Source organism: Podarcis filfolensis, assembly GCF_964270895.1.
Source record: "Podarcis filfolensis genome assembly, chromosome: 14".
Taxonomy (NCBI): domain Eukaryota; kingdom Metazoa; phylum Chordata; class Lepidosauria; order Squamata; family Lacertidae; genus Podarcis; species Podarcis filfolensis.
In genome coordinates, this window is record NC_139616.1 from 30,976,004 (window position 1) to 30,995,166 (window position 19,163).

At 45.1% G+C, this 19,163-nt stretch overlaps 1 protein-coding gene across 1 annotated transcript; it reads left to right on the plus strand.

Annotated features, from left to right (window-relative positions):
• Positions 1 to 634: 634 nt before the first annotated feature.
• Positions 635 to 12,486, plus strand: LOC310749075 (somatostatin receptor type 5-like). The gene is made up of 3 exons (XM_083585477.1): positions 635 to 1,256; positions 2,405 to 3,043; positions 9,670 to 12,486. The coding sequence occupies exon 3, from the start codon at positions 9,733 to 9,735 to the stop codon at positions 10,843 to 10,845; it is 1,113 nt and encodes a 370-aa protein (XP_083441603.1). The 5' UTR covers positions 635 to 1,256; positions 2,405 to 3,043; positions 9,670 to 9,732; the 3' UTR covers positions 10,846 to 12,486.
• Positions 12,487 to 19,163: the final 6,677 nt, after the last annotated feature.

Below are 19,163 nucleotides of genomic sequence, written 5' to 3' on the forward strand. Positions count from 1 at the left end.
AAACTGGGAAGAGAACCATGTACAGCCCCTTAAGCTCCTTGGAGAAAAGCTGGGACTTCAATGCAATAAATTAATCTTGCTATTTTTGTGGGAGATTACCTATGAAATGAATGTGCCCATTTTACAGAAACATGGAGTGGGGCTGTGACAGCTCCCTTCCTAAAGGACCACAACTATCCACAACCATTGAAGTCAAATATTAGAGCAGGATCACATCTGATCTGCTTATTTTTATCCTTATTATGCTTCAGTGGCTTTTTTAGGCAGAAATTCTCCAAAGGACCTGCAGCATATGGAAAACAAACCGCAAACAACAGCAGACATTATAATGCAAACATATTCGCACGAAGTCACACGCAGTTCATAGAAAACACACAAAGCCACCCCCACCCCTAATAGCGGCAGAAGGCCATCATCCACTGTGAAAGCCAATTTTCTGGTAACTTCAGCAGCTTAAGGACGGGGGAGGCGAGGGGGCTGCCCGACGAAGGGTGCTGTGTAACCATAAAGCTTGCGCTTGTTCCCCGCAGGAATCAAAGCTGACACATTCGAAAACATCGCTCCGACAGTTATATTTTGGCGACGTTCGACAAAAGAGCAAATATGGGATTCTTCCCCCGACTCCACATGCGGAAATTGCGCGCACCATGATACGGGCGCGCGGCTGCAGAGCGCGACGGGTTCCTGTTGATCTTTCCCTCTCTCGAGCTCTTTTGGGAAGCGTCTGCAACCTTTCCCGACCGAGCACCGCCCGCGCTTTGGATAGAGACGCCCCAGACGCCCCCACCTGCCGCTTCACCAGCCGAGTTCCTCTGGCTCTGGGCTCTTTCCACCGCGGCGCCCAAGATCACACCGGGAACAGGAGGAGAGGCTCTTCGGGGCAAGTTTCTTTCCCCGGGGCTTAGAAAAAGGAAGCGGGCTGTTTACCAAGCAGAAGTGGGGGGGGGAGAAGCGGTGCGGGCAACCTTTTGCAGTTTGCGGGGGGGGGGTGGATTCCGCGCAAACGCGCCCCTAAATCGGAGTTCTTTTTAGAGCAAAGAATATGAATTAGCGCGCAAAGCAGACACTTCGGGAAATCCGCTTTGCAGGGCGAGGGGGGCAGCATCCCCCACCCCTCAGGAGACTCCCCACCCCACCACCACCTCACATCGCCAGCCCCATTCCTTCAGGCGCCCAGCCAGAGGCTTGATGCAAAGTAGCCTTGGCAAATGAAGGGCATGGATGAAATAGACGAGGCGCCACTTGAAACTGACGAGGTAAGGCGTCTCCGCTTGAAACTAGCATTCCGGGCAGGCTGGAAAAAGACTCCTCACTCCCAAATGGGAGCGAAGGAAAAGAGATTGAATGAGTCAAACGGAAGCCAATCTCAATCTCTCTCTCTCTCCCTCTCTCTCTCTCTCTCTCTCTGTGTGTGTGTGTTGTGTGCATTCTTGCCTGTTGCCATTTCTTCTCCAATTGTTGCGTTCACCACTTTGCGCATCTCCCTTATTATCGGACTGCCCTGGAGACGCTTCTCATTGATGCTTTAATGTTACGGCTGGTTTATTTATTTATATATATATATATAGGCGATGGGGGCAGGAGGGAAGCGAGGAAGGGAAGAAATATGGGCACGACCCTCTGGCTGTTCAGCTCTGCTAAAATCCCTCGCTTCCCCCACTTCCCTTGCTCCTGTGAAGGAGCTCTGCGCAACCCGAAAGCTTGCGTCCTTGACGCACCGCATAGTTTAACCATGGAACTCGCTCCCGCAGGAGGCAGGGATGCCCAACAACTTGGATGGCTCTAAAAGAGGACTGGACCAATTCACGGAGGAGAGGGCTACCAGTGGCGACTAGCCACGATGACTACTCCTCCTGTACAGTCGGAGACTTCTGTACCCCAGTTGCCGGAAACCACAGAAGGGGAGGGTGCTCTTGTGCTTGAGTGCTGCTTGCGGATTTCCTTTGGGGATATTTGGTTGGCCATTGTGAGAACAGGATGCTGGACTATGATGGGCAACTGGCCTGATCCAGCAGGCTCGTCTTGTGTCCTGCGTTTTGGATCCTAGCCGTCGCAGAGCATTTCGCCTGTAACATTTTCGGGGCTGAGCCCTGCCTTTTGGTTTCTGCGATGTTGTTACCGTGCAAAGCTCCCAGCGCCAGACACAGGGCCTTCTCGGTAGTGGCGCCCACCCTGTGGAACACCCTCCCTTCAGATGTGAAGGAAATAAGCAGCTATCCTATCTTTAAAAGACATCTGAAGGCAGCCCTGTTTAGGGAAGTTGTTAATATTTAATGCTGTACTGTTTTTAACATTTGATTGGGAGCCGCCCAGAGTGGCTGGGGAAACTCAGCCAGATGGGTGGGGTATAAATAATTATTATTATTATTATTATTATTATTATTATTATTATTATTATTATTAGCGCTCATGGTGCAATCCATAACGTGACATGACAGCAGCTCTTTCGTACTTCGGCGCGCCAGAGGATCCTAAGAAACGGCAGCCTTCCCAAATCCAACCCACGCGCAACTTCCAAGCGTCTGCTTTCTTTCCCCCCTCTTTTCAAAGGAGCTCCCTGGAGCCCTCGGGCGAGATGTTTCCCCGCCCTCCTTGCAAGGCAGGTCCGTTGTCTGCAGGGGGTACTGCAACCCGCTGGCCGCAGCCTATAAAGCGCAACAGGCAAATGCCCTCCCCCCGCGTCCCACCTCCTTCCCCCGCCGTCGACTGTGCTACTTAGAGACCTGGCGCTGGATATTTATTTAGTGAGGCGCTTGAGCGGGGAGAGCGAGGGTTTGACTTTCCGGAGCCAGGAGCCTGCCGGCTTCAGAGACAGAACTTTGCTGCTGGTGGTGGGGTCAAGGAGAAGACGACGCCTGTCCCAGAAAGAAATTGTCCTCCTAGAGAGAAGCAGCTGCGTTTGGCGACCATCAGCAGGACAATCCGAGCGGAGGAGACAGCAGGAGGGAGGCTGGCTGGACCTGGATTTTGAGGAAAGCTGGAGGGCAAGCTTGGAGCAGGACGGTCCCTGGAAGTGGGGCGGAGAGAGACCAAGCCAAGCCAGGTAAAGCAACAAGCATATGGTTGGAAGGAGGGCGGAGAGGTGGGTAGAAGCGAGAGACTTCAAGTCTAGCGGGTAGGCATTGTGGCAAAAACTTTGGGGGACTGGGCTAGAGCCCCACCACCGAGGCGCCACCAGACTCTCTTGTGGTTTTGGCGAGAGCAGATTAAAATGGACACACTCTTCTGGGGTGTGCAGAATGAGTCAATCCTTGGAACAATCTCAAGGTTTTTGAACAATTCGTGGCTGCTTAATTCAAGAGGATCAATTTTCTGGCATTGGAGGTCACTTTTTGTGTGTTTGTGGGCAACCCACATGTCATTATCATCACCAGTTAATAAAATACATTTGTATTATTGATAATATTATTAATAGTATTAAATGCCATTAAATATTAATGATATTAAATATTTGTTTATTATTTATTATTATTGATCATTATTATTATTAGTGGTGGTGGTGGTGTACGCAGAAGGAAGTTGCAAGCAGGGACTTCCCATCATTTGTCACACTGAAATGACCATTGTGTAGGGAAAAGGGAAGGCTTGGGTTGGTTCACACATGCCTGCCCACCACTTGATTCCTGAACCCTCCCATTAACTGGCAACTGAATGTGTGAAAAGGTCCACACTTGACTGTCATGCAAAGCTAGGTAGCTCAGTTGGTTAGAACATGAAGGTGATAATGCTATGGTTGCAGGATTGACCCCCATAAGGGATAGCTGCACATTCCTGCATTGAAGGGTGGGCCTGGATGATCCCAGGGTCCCTTCCAATGTTATGATTCTCTGTTTCTATGACTGGAAGATCATGATCAGAAGAACCGCTGGGTACAGTGGCGTAGCGTGGGGGGTGCAGGGGGGGCCGGCCGCACCGGGCGCAACATCTGGGGTTAGGGCAAATCCATGGGTTAGGGGGCGCAAATCCACGGGTTAGGGGGTGCAAATCCATGGGTTAGGGGGCGCAAATTACTTGCCTTGCCCCGGGTGCTGACAACCCACGCTACGCCACTGGCTGGGTATAGGGCAGTGTATAAATCCAATAAAGAAGAAGATGATGAAGAAGAAGAAGAAGAAGAAGAAGAAGAAGAAGAAAAGATCTGGCAGGGGTGGGGAGGCTGGCCTGCGATGGTGCATTTCACACATGCAGGTCAGTGCATGATCCCAGTCACCAGTCACCTTCAAAGCAGTGGAAGTGCAGGTGTGAAGCAGTCCAATGAGCACTGGGTGCATATCAGCTGGCTTACACATACACAGATATTACATGTCATTTCATGTACATTTGGGATCTAGTGACTGAGCGTTTGAACTGATTTTGCTGGGCAGCTTTTCTCACCAGAGATGAAATTTTGTTTGTGACTTGCAAGTGACCCACTCAGGACTGCAAGCCACCCTCTTGGTGTTTCTGTCACTGAGTGATAGGAAAAGGCAGTAGTAGCTCAGTGATTGAAACAACTGATTTGCATGTAGAAGGTCCCAAGTTCAATCCCCAGCAACTCCAGAAAGGGCTGAGAATGTCTCCTGCCCAAAACCCTGGAGAGCCACTGCCAGTCAGTGTAGACAATGCTGAGCTAGATAGACCAATAGTCTGGCTTAGCATAAAGCAGTCAGTGCTGAACTAGGTGGAGTATCAGCCAGATTCAGCATGATGTCGTCAATGGACCAATGGTCTGACTCAGTGTAAGGCAGCTCCCTATGTTCCGAACATGCAATTTTTAAAAACAAAATGAAATGCTTTTAGACTGCCTTTCCATATACTCAGATGTGTGAATGAGGCCCCTTTCTGTGCAGTGTGGAACAAGCATGCATACATCATGTTAATTAAACCAGAATAAGCATCCAGTATTCAGAATTATTAATGCAATATTCCATTTCCCCGTCTGTGAACTGAGCCTGCATTGAAACAGCGAGAAAGATCCATTCTTTCCCCACCAGAGATTGTGATGGGACAGATGAAGAGTATTAAGGGCTAAATAAGTTTCATTAAAAGATCTTGCCTGTATACCTTGAGGCGACTTTCCTTCTGATGGAGAAATAAGTGGACATAAAGACAAAATTTAGGGAATGATGAAGGCTGCTTTCTGTTTCTTTTAAAGTGGACCTGCTTTTAGCACATTTTAAAATATGTATCTGTAGTTTGCAAGAGAAATGCATGTGTTCATTCAATAGAATTGATGACTAGAACTTGAATAATCCCCACAGAGGCATTTGAAAGTCGGAAAGAATTGGCTGGATCTGCAGTGAAATTAGGTTGGCGGTGATGATGACAATATTTTTTTCTGTGGTGGCTCCCATCAGGCAGAACTCCCTCCACTGGGAAACAAATGAGACCCCTTCTTGCTTTTATTCCTCAGAAGATCTGTTAAGACCTTTAAAATGTTTTAAAGATTATAACCCATCCTGGGACCTGACAGTGAAGGACGGGTAATTAATGGAATCATTATCAATAAACACAAATCCTGAATGTGTTTTGCTTTCTCCTAAGCTGGTGAGTCAGACTGCTTTTCTGCTAGCTTTCATCTCAGTTCTTAAGCTACTAAATATTTTGATTTCCTCTGATGCTTTAAATCACTGGCATTGAACCTCCAGCTTTTCAGATGTTTTTGGACTCCAAAGCCAGTTTGTTCAATGGGCAGTGGATGATGGGAGTTGCAGTTCAGTGACATCTGGAGGGCCACAGCACCCCCTCACGCCCTACTTTAAATGAAGTTCTAAAGTTTTGTTTTATACTGAAGTCTTTGGCACCTGGTTTCAATCTGTAAGCTGCTTAAGGGTCTGTTTGGAGATGGTGACTCAGAGGAGGCTGGTTCATAGGGCCTCAGTCTGTCCCTGTTTTGGGGTCTTCCTTTAAAAAAGCTCAAGAACCTTCTGAAACCTGGCAACCCATTCCAGAGGTAGCACTGCCTGTCAATTTCCTGCACTGCCTCTGCCTCAGTGTGGCCCCTTGAAGAACTCAGCATGGAAGTGGATGGGCACAAAACCATCGTTTGTTGCCTCTGTCATTGGCTCTGGTGCCATCAACTCTTTGGGCTCTCTGCCTACCACCAGTCCCAAGAGGCACAAACCACCACTGCCACTACTTCAGGGCTAAGGTGAGGTGGCAACAGGAGTGCCAGCTTGGCCCTATGACTGTGGGTGCCATGCAGTCCTGGCACCAAACTTTGTGGGTGCCCAACCCCTTCATGGGGAATTTTGTGGGCGCTCGGGTACCCAGGCCCCTAGGAGTTGGCACCTATGGCAATTTGATTCGCGGAAATGGTGTGGAGGAAATAATTACTTTAGTGTAAAACCCAGCAAGCAAACAACCCAAGAGAATTCCATTGGAATAGCCTTCTTGGGGTGTGTTTTGACCGTTAGCCACTGTGACTCCCGGAGCCCGGTTCTGCATCATAGGTATAATTCATGCAGTGCAGTGGTAAACTAGATGACCCTATGGGTCCCTTCCAATTCTACAATTCTAGATTCTTGTTCTCTGCCACTTAAGAGCCCTGGGAACGCCAGATTACACTTTACAGCCAGGGCTATATTTTCTAGAGGGAGAGTAAATTTTTTTTTTGTTGCTTTGTCCTTGGGATTGGAATTTGAAACCTTATCAACACAGCCTGTTTGCAACCAAATTAAGTGGCTGCTTCAACTTCATCCATTTCTCTTATGACTAAAAAGGCTGAAGACAGGAGATAAGGCAGGTCAAATGGCACACACACACACAGCTTTTTTTTTGCTTGGGTATTCAACTCCAGGAAGAATTATTTTTAACTCAAAATTATGCATGTAAAAATAACATGTAATATCAATCAAAAAGAACTGCAGTTATAAATTGCTCTGAGTCTAAGGAGGATCTGATGGATTAAAATATCAAAGGGAATAACCTACTAGACCTCAGCAATTCTACCAGAGCCCAGAAAAAGCAAAGAATGTGAGGGAAGAGGTAGGATTCAGCACCCTGTGTAGGGAGGGGTGAATCTGTCAGTCTGAGTTGCTCTCAGTTTCTAATTTTTTCCACTCTGAAAGTATAGTTCTCCACATTTTTACATTTGTTCATATTTTTAAAATAAATAATAATCCTCATGAAAATTCATAAAAATAGCATGAATTTCTTCTAATACACACATTTGTGTATGCAATTTTGTCTAATATGCAGGTTTTTGTAAAGCATGTTCCTCTTCTATAATACTAATGCTATTTTTTGCTGATATATGCATTTCGATGCACATTTTACTATAGTATACATGCATCTTTCTGCACATTACTTATCTGAAGAAATGCATTGCAAAAAAAAAGTCTGGCAAAGTGCAGTTTCCAAAGGATGGCTGTGTATTTCGGTTTGTGTATTGGTTCAGGAGTGCAAATTACATAGGTTTGCATAAAATGCAAACAGAATTGAATTTATCCCCCAATCCTAATTCTTAGAACCTCATTTTCTTCACTTCTGATAAAGCCAATTTCTAATCCCTATGGTTGTTCCTGAAAGTATGAGCACAGCAGGGAGCTGATTAAGACATCCATGGGTCAAAAATGTTTTAACTTTTAATAGATAAAGAGTTAATGAAAGGGGAGAGTTTTAAAGAGAGAGCGGCAAACTCATTGGCGCATAGCTCACTGAAGATGAGTAGAAACCTATTGTTACAGGTGTCTTGCAACAATTTGAACTTGCATAAGTTGTTATAAAATGGGTGTTACATTGGCTACTTTAAAGTCCTTAGGTATGTAGGCTGATCTGAAGGACAAGTTACATATTTTTGTTAGAAGATCAGCCATTTCACATTTGAGTTCTCTGAGAACTCTCGGGAGGATGTCATCTGGGCCTGGTGATTTGTCAGTTTTTATTTTTCTATTGAGCCTAGAACTTCATCTCTCATCACCACTGGTTGCCTTATTTCCCCAGACTCACCTTCTGAAAAGGCACTGAGATCTGCCCAATATCTTCCATTGTGAAGGGAGATGCAAATATGGTAGTTCATTCAGTTTCTCCACAATCTCCTTATCCTCCTTTAGCACCCATTTGACTCCCTTGCAATCCAAGAGTCCAATCACCTCCCTAGACAGTTTCCTGCTACTAATATATTTAAAGAACATCTTGTTTATTGTCTTAATGTTTTCAGCAATGTGTTCCTCACATTCTTTTTTAGCACCCCTTACTGTCTGCCTACAATTTCTTTCTTTCTCTTTGCCAAGGTTTTCGCATTCTTTTTTGTTCTGTTCATTTGGACAAGACTTCAGTTTTTGGAGGGAAGCCTTCTCACCTCTAATAGAATCATAGAATCATAGAACTGTAGAGTTGGAAGGGACCTTGAGGATCATAACAGCTTCTTTGACTCTGCTCATTAACCGTGTTGGTGTCCTCTTCACCCTCATAGCACCTTTCCTGATCTGCCATATACACTCCAGTTGATTGTCTAATACTGTGTTTTTAAACAACTCTCAAGCATTTTGGAGTGATTTGAACCTTTTGATTCTGCCTTCCAACTTCCTTTTTTATCAATCTTCTCATTCTGAGGAAGTTCCCTTTTTAAAAACCAAACGTGACCATGTGCGCTTTCCTTGGCAACTGGCCATTTCCATGTATATTTAATTTAATAGTGCTATGACCACTGTTCCCAATTGGCTTACCCACACTTACATCTCGCACCAAGTCTTGGGTGCCTCTCAAGATTAGGTCTAGGGTGCCACCCCTCTAGTCAGTTCAAGCACTAACTGTTGGCTCACCCTAATAGCCTTGGAAGTTGATGGATCAACACGTGGTCAATATAAATAACTAAAATGTGCATAGATACAGAGGTTATCCCCATTTACTGCCCCTGAATTCTTTGCAGCTGTAGCATTCTTCCTTCCATGTCTACATTCTTCCTTCAGTGGTGTAGCATTTTATGTCTCCTGGGAGAAGGACTGTAGATCAGATGCATGCAGAAGGGCCCATATTCAACCCCCAACATCTCTAGATAGGGCTGGGAGGGACCCCTGCCTGAAACCCCAGAGAGATGCTTCCAGTCAGCATAGACAATACGAAGATGGACCATTGCTCTGACTTGGTATAAGGCATCTTCCTATGTTCCAAACCCTGAGGGTGAAGACTGGGATCAGGTCTGGTGAGTTGCTGGAACAGGAAGCTGCCTGAGTCTGTTACTGAGCTGGATAGACCAAGGTTCTGACTCAGTTTCCTGTGGGGGAAGGGGGCACAGCTCAGGGGTAGAGCACCTGCTTTGCATGCAGAAGGTCCCAGGTTCAGTCCCTGGCATCTCCAGGTAAGGCTGGGTGAGACCCTTGTCTGAAATCCTGGAGAGCCACTGCCAGCCAGTGTGGACAATACTGAGCTCGATGGCTTGACACGGTATGAGGCAGCCTTCTCTTTTCCTTTGAGAGAATGATCCAGTAACATCCAAGGCTATTATGGTGAGCTCATTTTGTTCACAGCTCCCATATTCGTTTTTATTTGCAGGAGAAGGTTGATGGGAGAAAACAAAACATCTGCTTAATTCCTAAATAATTGCCAGCCAGGGTAGCTAATTATTTTGGTGCATTACAGCAGAATGTGCAAGGCAGCTGTTTCATACATTTTAAACAGGAGAGATTTCTGAACATGCCCACCAATAATCTTTTCTTTTCGTGTTTCTTTCGTTTTTCTCTCCCCCAGGATGAAAATGCTGCGGGACACTAGGCTTCGTCATTCTTAAGAAACCACACTGAGACAAGGAGCATGGATCCTTTGTACTTCTCCACCGCTTTCCTCAAAGAAGCCATTCCTCCAGATGATAACTTCTCCTTTTTGGCTAACACAACAAGCAACACGACTCTCGGAGGGTTTTCCATTCCTACCAGCATCCGGTCTGTCCTCATTCCAATCATTTACCTCATGGTTTGTGCCGTTGGGCTGAGCGGGAACACCTTGGTCATTTACGTGGTCCTGCGTTATGCCAAGATGAAGACCGTCACCAACATTTACATTTTAAACTTGGCAATCGCTGACGTACTCTTCATGCTCGGCTTGCCATTCCTGGCTACCCAGAATGCCATCTCCTACTGGCCATTTGGGACTTTCATGTGCAGGCTAGTGACAGCTTTTGATGGCATTAACCAATTCACCAGTATCTTCTGCTTGACAGTCATGAGTCTGGACCGCTACCTTGCTGTGGTTCACCCCATCAAGTCTACCAAGTGGCGTCACCCAAGGTTCGCCAGACTGATCAGCCTGGCAGTCTGGACTTTCTCCTTCCTAGTGGTGCTCCCAATGATCATATTCGCTGATGTCCAGGAAACCTTTGACACCTGCAACATGAGCTGGCCTGACCCGGTGCAGATCTGGTCTGCGGTGTTCATCATTTACACCTCTGTCTTGGGGTTCTTTGGACCTCTGCTGGTGATCTGCCTCTGCTACCTGCTGATCATCATCAAAGTCAAGTCCTCGGGAATCCGAGTGGGCTCTACAAGGCGCCGAAGGTCGGAGAGGAAAGTGACCAAGATGGTGGTCATCATTGTGGTTGTTTTTGTTTTCTGTTGGCTTCCCTTCTACATTGTCAACATCATCAACCTGATCTTCATCTTGCCGGAGGAGCCTGTCTTGGTTGGCATCTTCTGTTTCGTGGTGGTTCTCTCCTACGCCAACAGCTGTGCCAACCCCATCCTGTATGGATTTCTTTCCGAAAACTTCAAGCAGAGCTTTCAGAAGGTCCTGTGCCTCCGCAAAGGAAATGGCATTGAAGACGGTGACCCAACCGAACATCGGCAAGAGAAGAGCAGCCGCCTGCAGGAGGCAATGCTACTCCAGAGAAGTGTGGAGTCCAATGGGCACATGCAGACTAGCAAGCTGTAGAAGGGACCTCCATTGCCTTCAAGAGAACTGGAACTTGCTTGGAGCACATTGTGGTGGCAAATGCCATGGGCATGATAAGAATGGACTTTGCCAAATCCTGTTTCCAGGGTGTACAAATATTTGCTTTCTTTCTGCCTTGCACAGAAATGCTCTCTTCTTCAACATTACACCACACAAGCAAGACCAGGAAACAGGGGTGGGGCTATGCAGATCAAGGGGGTGGGGCATGCAGATAGCAGGAGGCTTGATTCTCAATGGGGAACACTGTTGCTCCACCTCAACCATTGGCTTCATAAATAGGTGGAAGGGTAAGAAGACCTGGATCTCTCTACCTCACCCCAGCCCATCCAACATGGTAGATATATCTCCATCATGCTTCATGGGCAAGGGAGACATATGCCAGTTCCCAATGTTCTACACTGTGGGCTGATGGGAGTTGTAGTCCAAGAAGCTGGAGGACACCAGGTTGACAATGGATACACTAGTGCAATCCATAAACGAAAACCATAACAGGATTGGACAGACTTGATTCTCCGTGGCTAAGTTAAGCTGGTATAAAAGGGATGGAAATTTGTAGTATTGATACATAGAATGCATTGTAAATCCTGCCAACCCTAACACACCATGCGACACTGTCCCCAGATATTTTTCCATCTCTGTTGAGCATGCTACAATCCACCTAGCCATTCCTGGTAAAGCAAAGCATTCTCACATCTTACTTACATGCTTCTAGTGGCCTGCTGTTTTGCAGATTGCTCCCACAGGGGCAGAAGCAACACCACCCACCTCAGCAGCAAACCTGAGCAAAGCCAATATGAAGAAAAATGTTCCATTTTGTGCCCTGCTTTCCCAAGGGTTTTTGTCCTGCCATTTCCCCTAAATCTAGCAACACCCTTTATCAGCACCACTAGAAAACCATTTGAATTAGGAAGCAGACTTTAAGTGTTGCACACCAATGCTAATTGGGATAATTTGGGTGGTGATTTGGGGAGAGGAGTAAATTAATTAAAGCCAAACCAGAAATATAGAGTTGGAAGGGACCCAAGGGTCATCTAGTCTAACCCCCTGCAATGCAGGAACCTCAGCTAAAACCTCTGTGATAGATGGCCACCCAACCTCTGCTTCAAAACCTCTAAGGAAGGAGAGTCCAAAACCTCCCGAGGAAGTCCGCTCCACTGTTAAACAGTTCTTACTGTCAGACAGTTTTTCTGAATGCTTAGTCAGAATCTCCTTTCTTGTAACTTGAAACCATTAGTTCAAGTCCTACCCTACCCTCCAGAGCAAGAGAAAACAAGCTTGCTCCCTTCTCTATGTGGCAGCCCTTAAGTTATTTGAAGATGGCTATCATAACTTCTCTCAAGTCTCCACTTCTCCAGGGTAAACATACCCAGCTCCTTCAAGGCTTAGTTTCCACAACCTTGATCATCTTGGTTGCCTCCTCTGCACACGTTCCAGCTTGTCAACATCTTTCTTAAACTGTGGTGCCCAGAATTGGACACAGTATTCCAGGTGGGGTGTGACCAAGTCTGCAGACCCATGAGTGACAGTGGGGTGCACGGAATCCGAATCAACAAGTATTGCACCAGCTCCTGCAAGTGGCAGTTAAAGCATGGACCAGCAGGGGTGCTGTCCAATAGCGTCAGCAAGCCAGTGTGGTGTAGTGGTTAAGGGCGGTAGATTCATAATCTGGGGAACTGGGTTCGTGTCTCCGCTCCTCCACATGCAGCTGCTAGGTGACCTTGGGTCAGTCACACTTCTCTGAAGTCTCTCGGCCCCACTCACCTCACAGAGTGTTTGTTGTGGGGGAGGAAGGGAAAGGAGAATGTTAGCCGCTTTGAGACTCCTTCGGATAGTGATAAAGCAGGATATCAAATCCAAACTGTTCTAATGAAGAGCCATAAACCCTACTTCTGAGCAAGAAGAAGCTGCCCTGCAGGCTGCTGGAACTGGGACCTGGTCCTTGGAGCAGGTTCCCCAGCAGCATCCTGGCCACAACTGCCTCACCTTTCCTAGCGCACGTATCAGGGACCTGATTCAGACCATAGTTGGGGTACCGATACTGAGTAAAGCTCTGACCATCGGACTGGTGTATCAATTCAAGCTTGCTGCTGCCTCTGCTTGTGAGGGCTGAGGGGTTAGCATGGTGAGTCCATCGCTGGAAAATGTGAGTCCCTTCAATTCTGCAGGGTGGCACAAATTCCTTGCAGTATAGCCTCCGGGCTTCTGTCAGGGTGCCCAGTTTCCCACGATCCTGACTCTGTGACAGAGTTCTCTAATGAGAATGTTTCATCTGAATCTCACTCTGGGAACTGGCAGATTCCCCTTCCCATCCTCAAAAGCACAAGAACAGGTGTAGGGAGAAGGTCTGGCAGTGGTCACATGTAAGCCATACACTTAAAATGCTATTATGCCATTTTAACAGTCTCAGCTTCCCCCAAATAATACTGGGAGCTGTCATTCATCAAAAGTGCTGAGAGTTGTTAGGAGACACTTGTATTCCCTTCCCAGAACTACAGTTCCCAGAGTTATCTGGGCAGGGGGATTGTTAAAACACTCTGGGAATTGTAGTTCTAGGAGGAGGAAAGGGGTCACCTAACAACTCTCTACACCCTGAACAAACAACAATTCTGGGGGTTCTTTGGGGAAAGGCACAGCTGCTTAAAGTAATATCAAAGCACTTTAAACGTAAGGTGTGGATGTAGTCAGTGTGGCAATTTGCTCTTTTTTTGCAGCTAATTCTGCATCTGCTAAGGTCTGTCCTTAACAACTTGGTACTCCGAAGCACCAAACTTTTTCTCACTCGTGCCCAGAGTGCACAGCTAGATGTGGTCCAATGCAATCTTGCCTTGTTGACAAGAGGATTTTTAAATGCACACACCTATAATGTGTTCCTTTGCAGTGTTATCTTTTTTTAAAAAGTCATGTCATCTCTCAGCACTTGTTTTCTTGCTTCTGAAAGTGTGTGTCGTCTGCTGCTGTTTTGAAATGCCAGGAACCAGATTTGCTGTAAATAAGGGTCAGGCTGTAGCATCCCGATGTCCTTCAAAATGCTTTAAGAATAAATATACAAGGTGGTTCCAAACAAGGTGTGATGGGGGCGGGCGGCGGTGTTGTGCCACCAACCTCCATCTCTGTTTTATGTCTCCCTGGTAACATCTAGCAAAAGAAGATGGGAGATGAGATCCTCATTGCATCGAACATTTCGCTGCTTCAACTTCTCTCACTGTCTGCTGCTCTTGGAGGGGGAAGAAATGTCAAGTGTGATGGAAGTGTGTCATGCATTATATTTTTATGGAGAGATGCGGGTAAGAGAAAGGTGACAACCACATCCCCCCCCCCCGGCATTTTTTTCTAGGGCTGCAGTTTATATTAGGGTAATCTAATTTTTCTTTAGACTTGATTGTGTTATATATAACCCATTAAAATGAATGCATCTAAATTAGTCGTGCCCATCAATTTCAAAAGGTCTGTGCTTAAGACAAACATTGAACACTACCTATCAAAATGTAAAAGCCTTGGATCTATTCCAAAGGCACTCCACAACTGGGAAGCGCTGTGTGTGTGTGTGTGTGTGTGTGTGTGTGTGTGTGTGTGTGTGTTTCTACTGTCACCCTGAGGGCCACATTAGTTCACAAGGAACCCTCCAGGGGCCATATACTAACCTAGGCAAATGAACCATCTCCAAATTTCCCACATCACACCTTATTTGTGAGGATCTGACTTTGCGCAGAAGTAGCCCAGGAAATCCTCTGGGCTCTTGGTTCACTCTGTACATTTCACCTTTCATACGAAGCTGTTTGTTGAATGTGACCTCACTGTTTTTACATCTGAGAATGATTGTGTTGTCCTGGCAAGGTTTTGTGAATTCATGTGCTGGTTTGCTGTCCAAAATATGGCTGAAAATTTAAATACTATTTTCAGATATTAAAATGTGAGCTAAATGATGTTCTTGCAAAGTGGTCGTGGAGTTATTTATTTTCTTTCTTCCCCCACCTTTGCATGCTTCCTTCGGTCACAGAAACCCTGCAAAATCAACATGGTATCTCTGGGCTTGTTATCCCAAAGGGAGCGGTGGGAGGACTAACAGGCATTAAGGTTGTAGCAGTGTGCAAGGGGGAAACAATGTCTAGTTACTCCATTCATTTTTGTTATTGAAACTTCCATTCATTTCCGGTGCAATTCCATGCAAACCTACTCAGAAATAAGTCCCCTTAAGTTCAATAGGACCTACACCCAGATAAGTGAGCATAGGATCACAGCCTTTGTGGTTTATTAGTTAGAACTGCATTAATCTCATTGCTGAATCAAAACTAGTTCATTCCTGAAAGCTAGTTCATTTCATCCCATCCATTTGTGTTTGCCGTCAATTTCAATGGGAGTACCTGACAGCCTTCTACTGCCCATAACTTTGGTGTTATCTATCCTATCATACAATTTTCAAGTGTCCTCCTCCTCCTCAAAGGTATCAGACCTGCAAAAAGCATGCAATGTTTATCTATCTATCTATCTATCTATCTATCATCTATCTATCTATCTATCTATCATCTATCTATCTATCTATCTATCTATCTATCTATCTATCTATCATCTATCTCCCTTCCTCCCTGTTGGACCAGTAACATACTGATGGGAAACAATCCTACATTTTTTATTGCAAAGAAAAGATTACCAGAGACTATCCTCACCCATATTTAAACAGTCTGCTTCATTACTTATACAAATATCACACTGACATTTACTTGTTGAATAAGGATTTAACCAATTTCCCCGAAAGGAAATACGGGAAAACCCAAGGTGGGGGAGGGAGAGTTGCAGAAGTCCTAGGCAACAAATGGTCAGAAAGAGAGAGTTATATGAGTTGTCTTCACCAAATGAGTCCGGAGGAAGTGGAGGGTGTTCTGTATCACATTTTAAGTAGAGGATGTCTTCAAATCCTGCCATACCAGAGGGGCAGGATTCGGAACTGGGGAGAGCAGGAATAGAACCTATATTTTCATATCGCTCAATTGACACTAGTTCCTTTCCCAGCATTTTGATCCTACTTATCCTCACTGAGGAGGAATCCCCCACTGACTTCATGCAGAATCCATTCACAATGAGCCTTGATTTGCAGAACGAAACCAGTTTTGCAAAAAGCACTTTTCAGGCACAAAAAATATGTAATAGTAGATCCAGCCTGTGTGTGTGGACTACATAGAAAAAAACAAGCACACGGTCTCCGTTAACGCTAGAATAAAATGTCCTGGGTAGACAGCCTTGATAATAATAATAATAATAATAAATAGCACTTCGAAAAACAAAACAAACAAATTCACCTCCTGAACTGTTTGTGGTAAGGAAAGTGATGGGAAATGTATGGAAAGTGTCAGATAATGGTTATTCCCTGGAACCTCTGCAGAAACAATCAGAATGAATGCTCAGTAAACATAACAACCATGGAAAGTCTGTGCAAACAAATCAGGAGGAATGCTCTGGAAACAGGTTGCCTGGAGGAGCCTGGAGTCATGGTTATGGCCTCATCCGTTGATGTTGGGCGGGTTTTTTGGTTTTGCAAAATTGCTCCTCCTAGTTGGTTCTGTTAAAGCAGGAGTGCGGAAGCTTTTTCAGCCCAGGGGCCACATTCCCTCCTGGAAAACCTTCTGAAAACCTTATGAAAAGCAGATTAGATAATTGATGGATGAAAATTCCATCCTTAGACCTGGCATGGTTCAGGAATTCTAAAAAACAAAAAAAACCCAGTGTGATTTAGAAATCAGTGGTTAAAATTAGAGCAGTTTTGAAGGGTTCAGTCTGCAATCTTGCTTCAAGATGATGTACCATGGCATCCAAACATAGGCAAAAACCTGATCTCAGGAACCATTATGCAAAATTTGGTGGTGATAGCTTAAGAGGTATCAAAATGCAGACTGAGCAAACAACTTTCTAAAATATATAGTGGAGTCTCCAGCTACAAAAACACCACCACTCCAAATAGTAGATATTGGAGACCAACAAAAAGGATTAAAAGCAGGAGGAGATTCATAGCTCAGTGGCAGAACATCTTCTTTGCATGCAGAAGGTCCATAGTTCATTCTCCTGCATCTCTAGGTAGGGCTGGTAGAGACTTCTGTCTGGAGCCCTGAAGAACCACTGCCAATCAGTGCAGAGAACACTAAGTCGGTTGGGCCAATGTTCTGCATGTTAGATATTCCCTGTAATGAGGAGCCAGAGATGCAAAGGTGGGATGGAGGTCTAATAAGCAAACAGCTCCTATAGGACTCAAAACATTTGGCACAAGCTCTCTATGGATTTCCCAAACAGCTTGTTAAATAGACCTAGAGCAAATCAGGTTGCAGCTCCAACAGCTGGGAGGTCTAAGACCTCAAAACAAACTGAGCCAGAAAGATCCCCAATAGACTATTCATCCTGTTATGAGAATTATAAGGCCTAAGATATAAAATAAATGTTCATAAATGTACCAGGCAAACACATACATAAATATATAAACCACATGTCTGAAACAATACAGGAAAACAGTCCTAAAGCCATTTTGACTCTTTCAGTGACCTCAAGTATTCCTCTGGAGTTTGGATGGAAATCGGAAAAACCTCCCCATTCTCTCTGTGCTCAAAAATGTGCCTTAAGGGCACGTTTGTGTATGAATAGGGTGAGCCTGTGAAATAGGGTAAGCCTGTAAACCCATTAACGGGTCTCCTGCTAGACAGGATTCTGCTGTAGACCACCCCTTCTGTGATGTATGTATGATGTATTGGGGGGTGGTCTTGAGCTACAGGGCTCTATGTAAGAGCTTGCACACCATTGTTCTGGGTTCCTCCTCCCTCCTGCATGTGGTGAGTGAGGACCCTGTTGCAACAGTTTAATGAAGATCATGCTTACTAGCTGCTTTGCTTCTCAATATTCTCTGGTTGGCCTCTGTTATTTTCTCCTACAGATGAAGAACCTACAGAAGGACTCCATGCGGGCTCTTGGGTACCCCTTAAGGGAAAAGGAGCAGTTTTTTCTTATAACAATTCTGACAAGTCCCTGCTCCTTCGGCCAAGCTCAGGCCCTGCTCCTTGTCCCTCTCAGCCCTCCCAGAGTTTCAAAACGGGAGCACATCGGACACTGCACATTTAGAGCACCCCGCTGCTACCATATGATTAGCAGGCATCCTCCCACCAGCTGTTTAATTAAGAATGAAAATGACACCAACAAATAAGCAGGGAAGGAACTGTGCAAATAATTAATTGCCTAATAAAAGAATGCCCTTTGGGTAAGCAAATGTTTGTGCACTGCATTGCAAATATACACTACCTGACCTTGCAATTCAATGTCATCTGTGCCACTGGGATGAAATACCAACTTCTCCTAGACCAAAGGTGAGGAACCTTTGGCCCTCCAGATGCTGTTGGACTGTTGGCCAAGCTGGATGGAGATGATGGGAGTTGGTTGGATACCATTTTGAATCAAGATGGAGGATTGCACCTTTCCAAAATTGCCCTGATTTTAACTACTGGTTTTAAAACCACACCAGTTTTGTTTGTTTGTTTCTTAGAATTCCTGAGCCACTCTGCATACAAGGATAATATTACATTAGTAAACCTGTGGAGGTAAATTACAGTTCTTTGGGATGGAGAATAATGTGCTTTAAAGGTATGGTTGCTAAACTGTTTTAATTATTTACTTATTTTTTATCCTGTATTTTATTCTGTAAACTGACCTGAGATCTTATAATGAAGGGCATATTATTATTATTATTATTATTATTATTATTATTATTATTATTATTATTTTACATGATCCAGCATCTTGATCATTTTGAAAATGGGCCTTGTATTTTCCCCCTATTGATGCTTCATCTTCCCTTTGCCCAATCCATTTTGTTGTCCAGAGACAACTCTCTGGCGCAACAGCTCTCACAATGCACAAAATCAATACACAAAATGCAGGTTGTGCGGGGTGGAGGCAGCTTATGAAAACAGCATCTGTTGTGGTTATCTTGATGGCTAAGCTTGGAGCCAAGAAGAGTCAAGTAACACAGACTCCATCAATGGCTTTTAGATAGTTGGTTTCTTATCAGATCCCATGGGCTGATTTTATTGGCTGCAGCCTGGTAATGATTAGCGAATAAATGACACAAAGAGGGAACTTTTAATGCAACAATCTGGTCTGTGAGACATAAAGATAGCCATTTTATAAAATTATGCAAGGAAAGAAGAATCATCTGAGACAGGCATTTATTCAATGCTGCTTGCAAAGATGTATGTGTGCAAACATATACAAACAGTTCATAGCATTAAAGAACCGGGAGAAATTAGGCAGCGTAGCTACAAAAGATG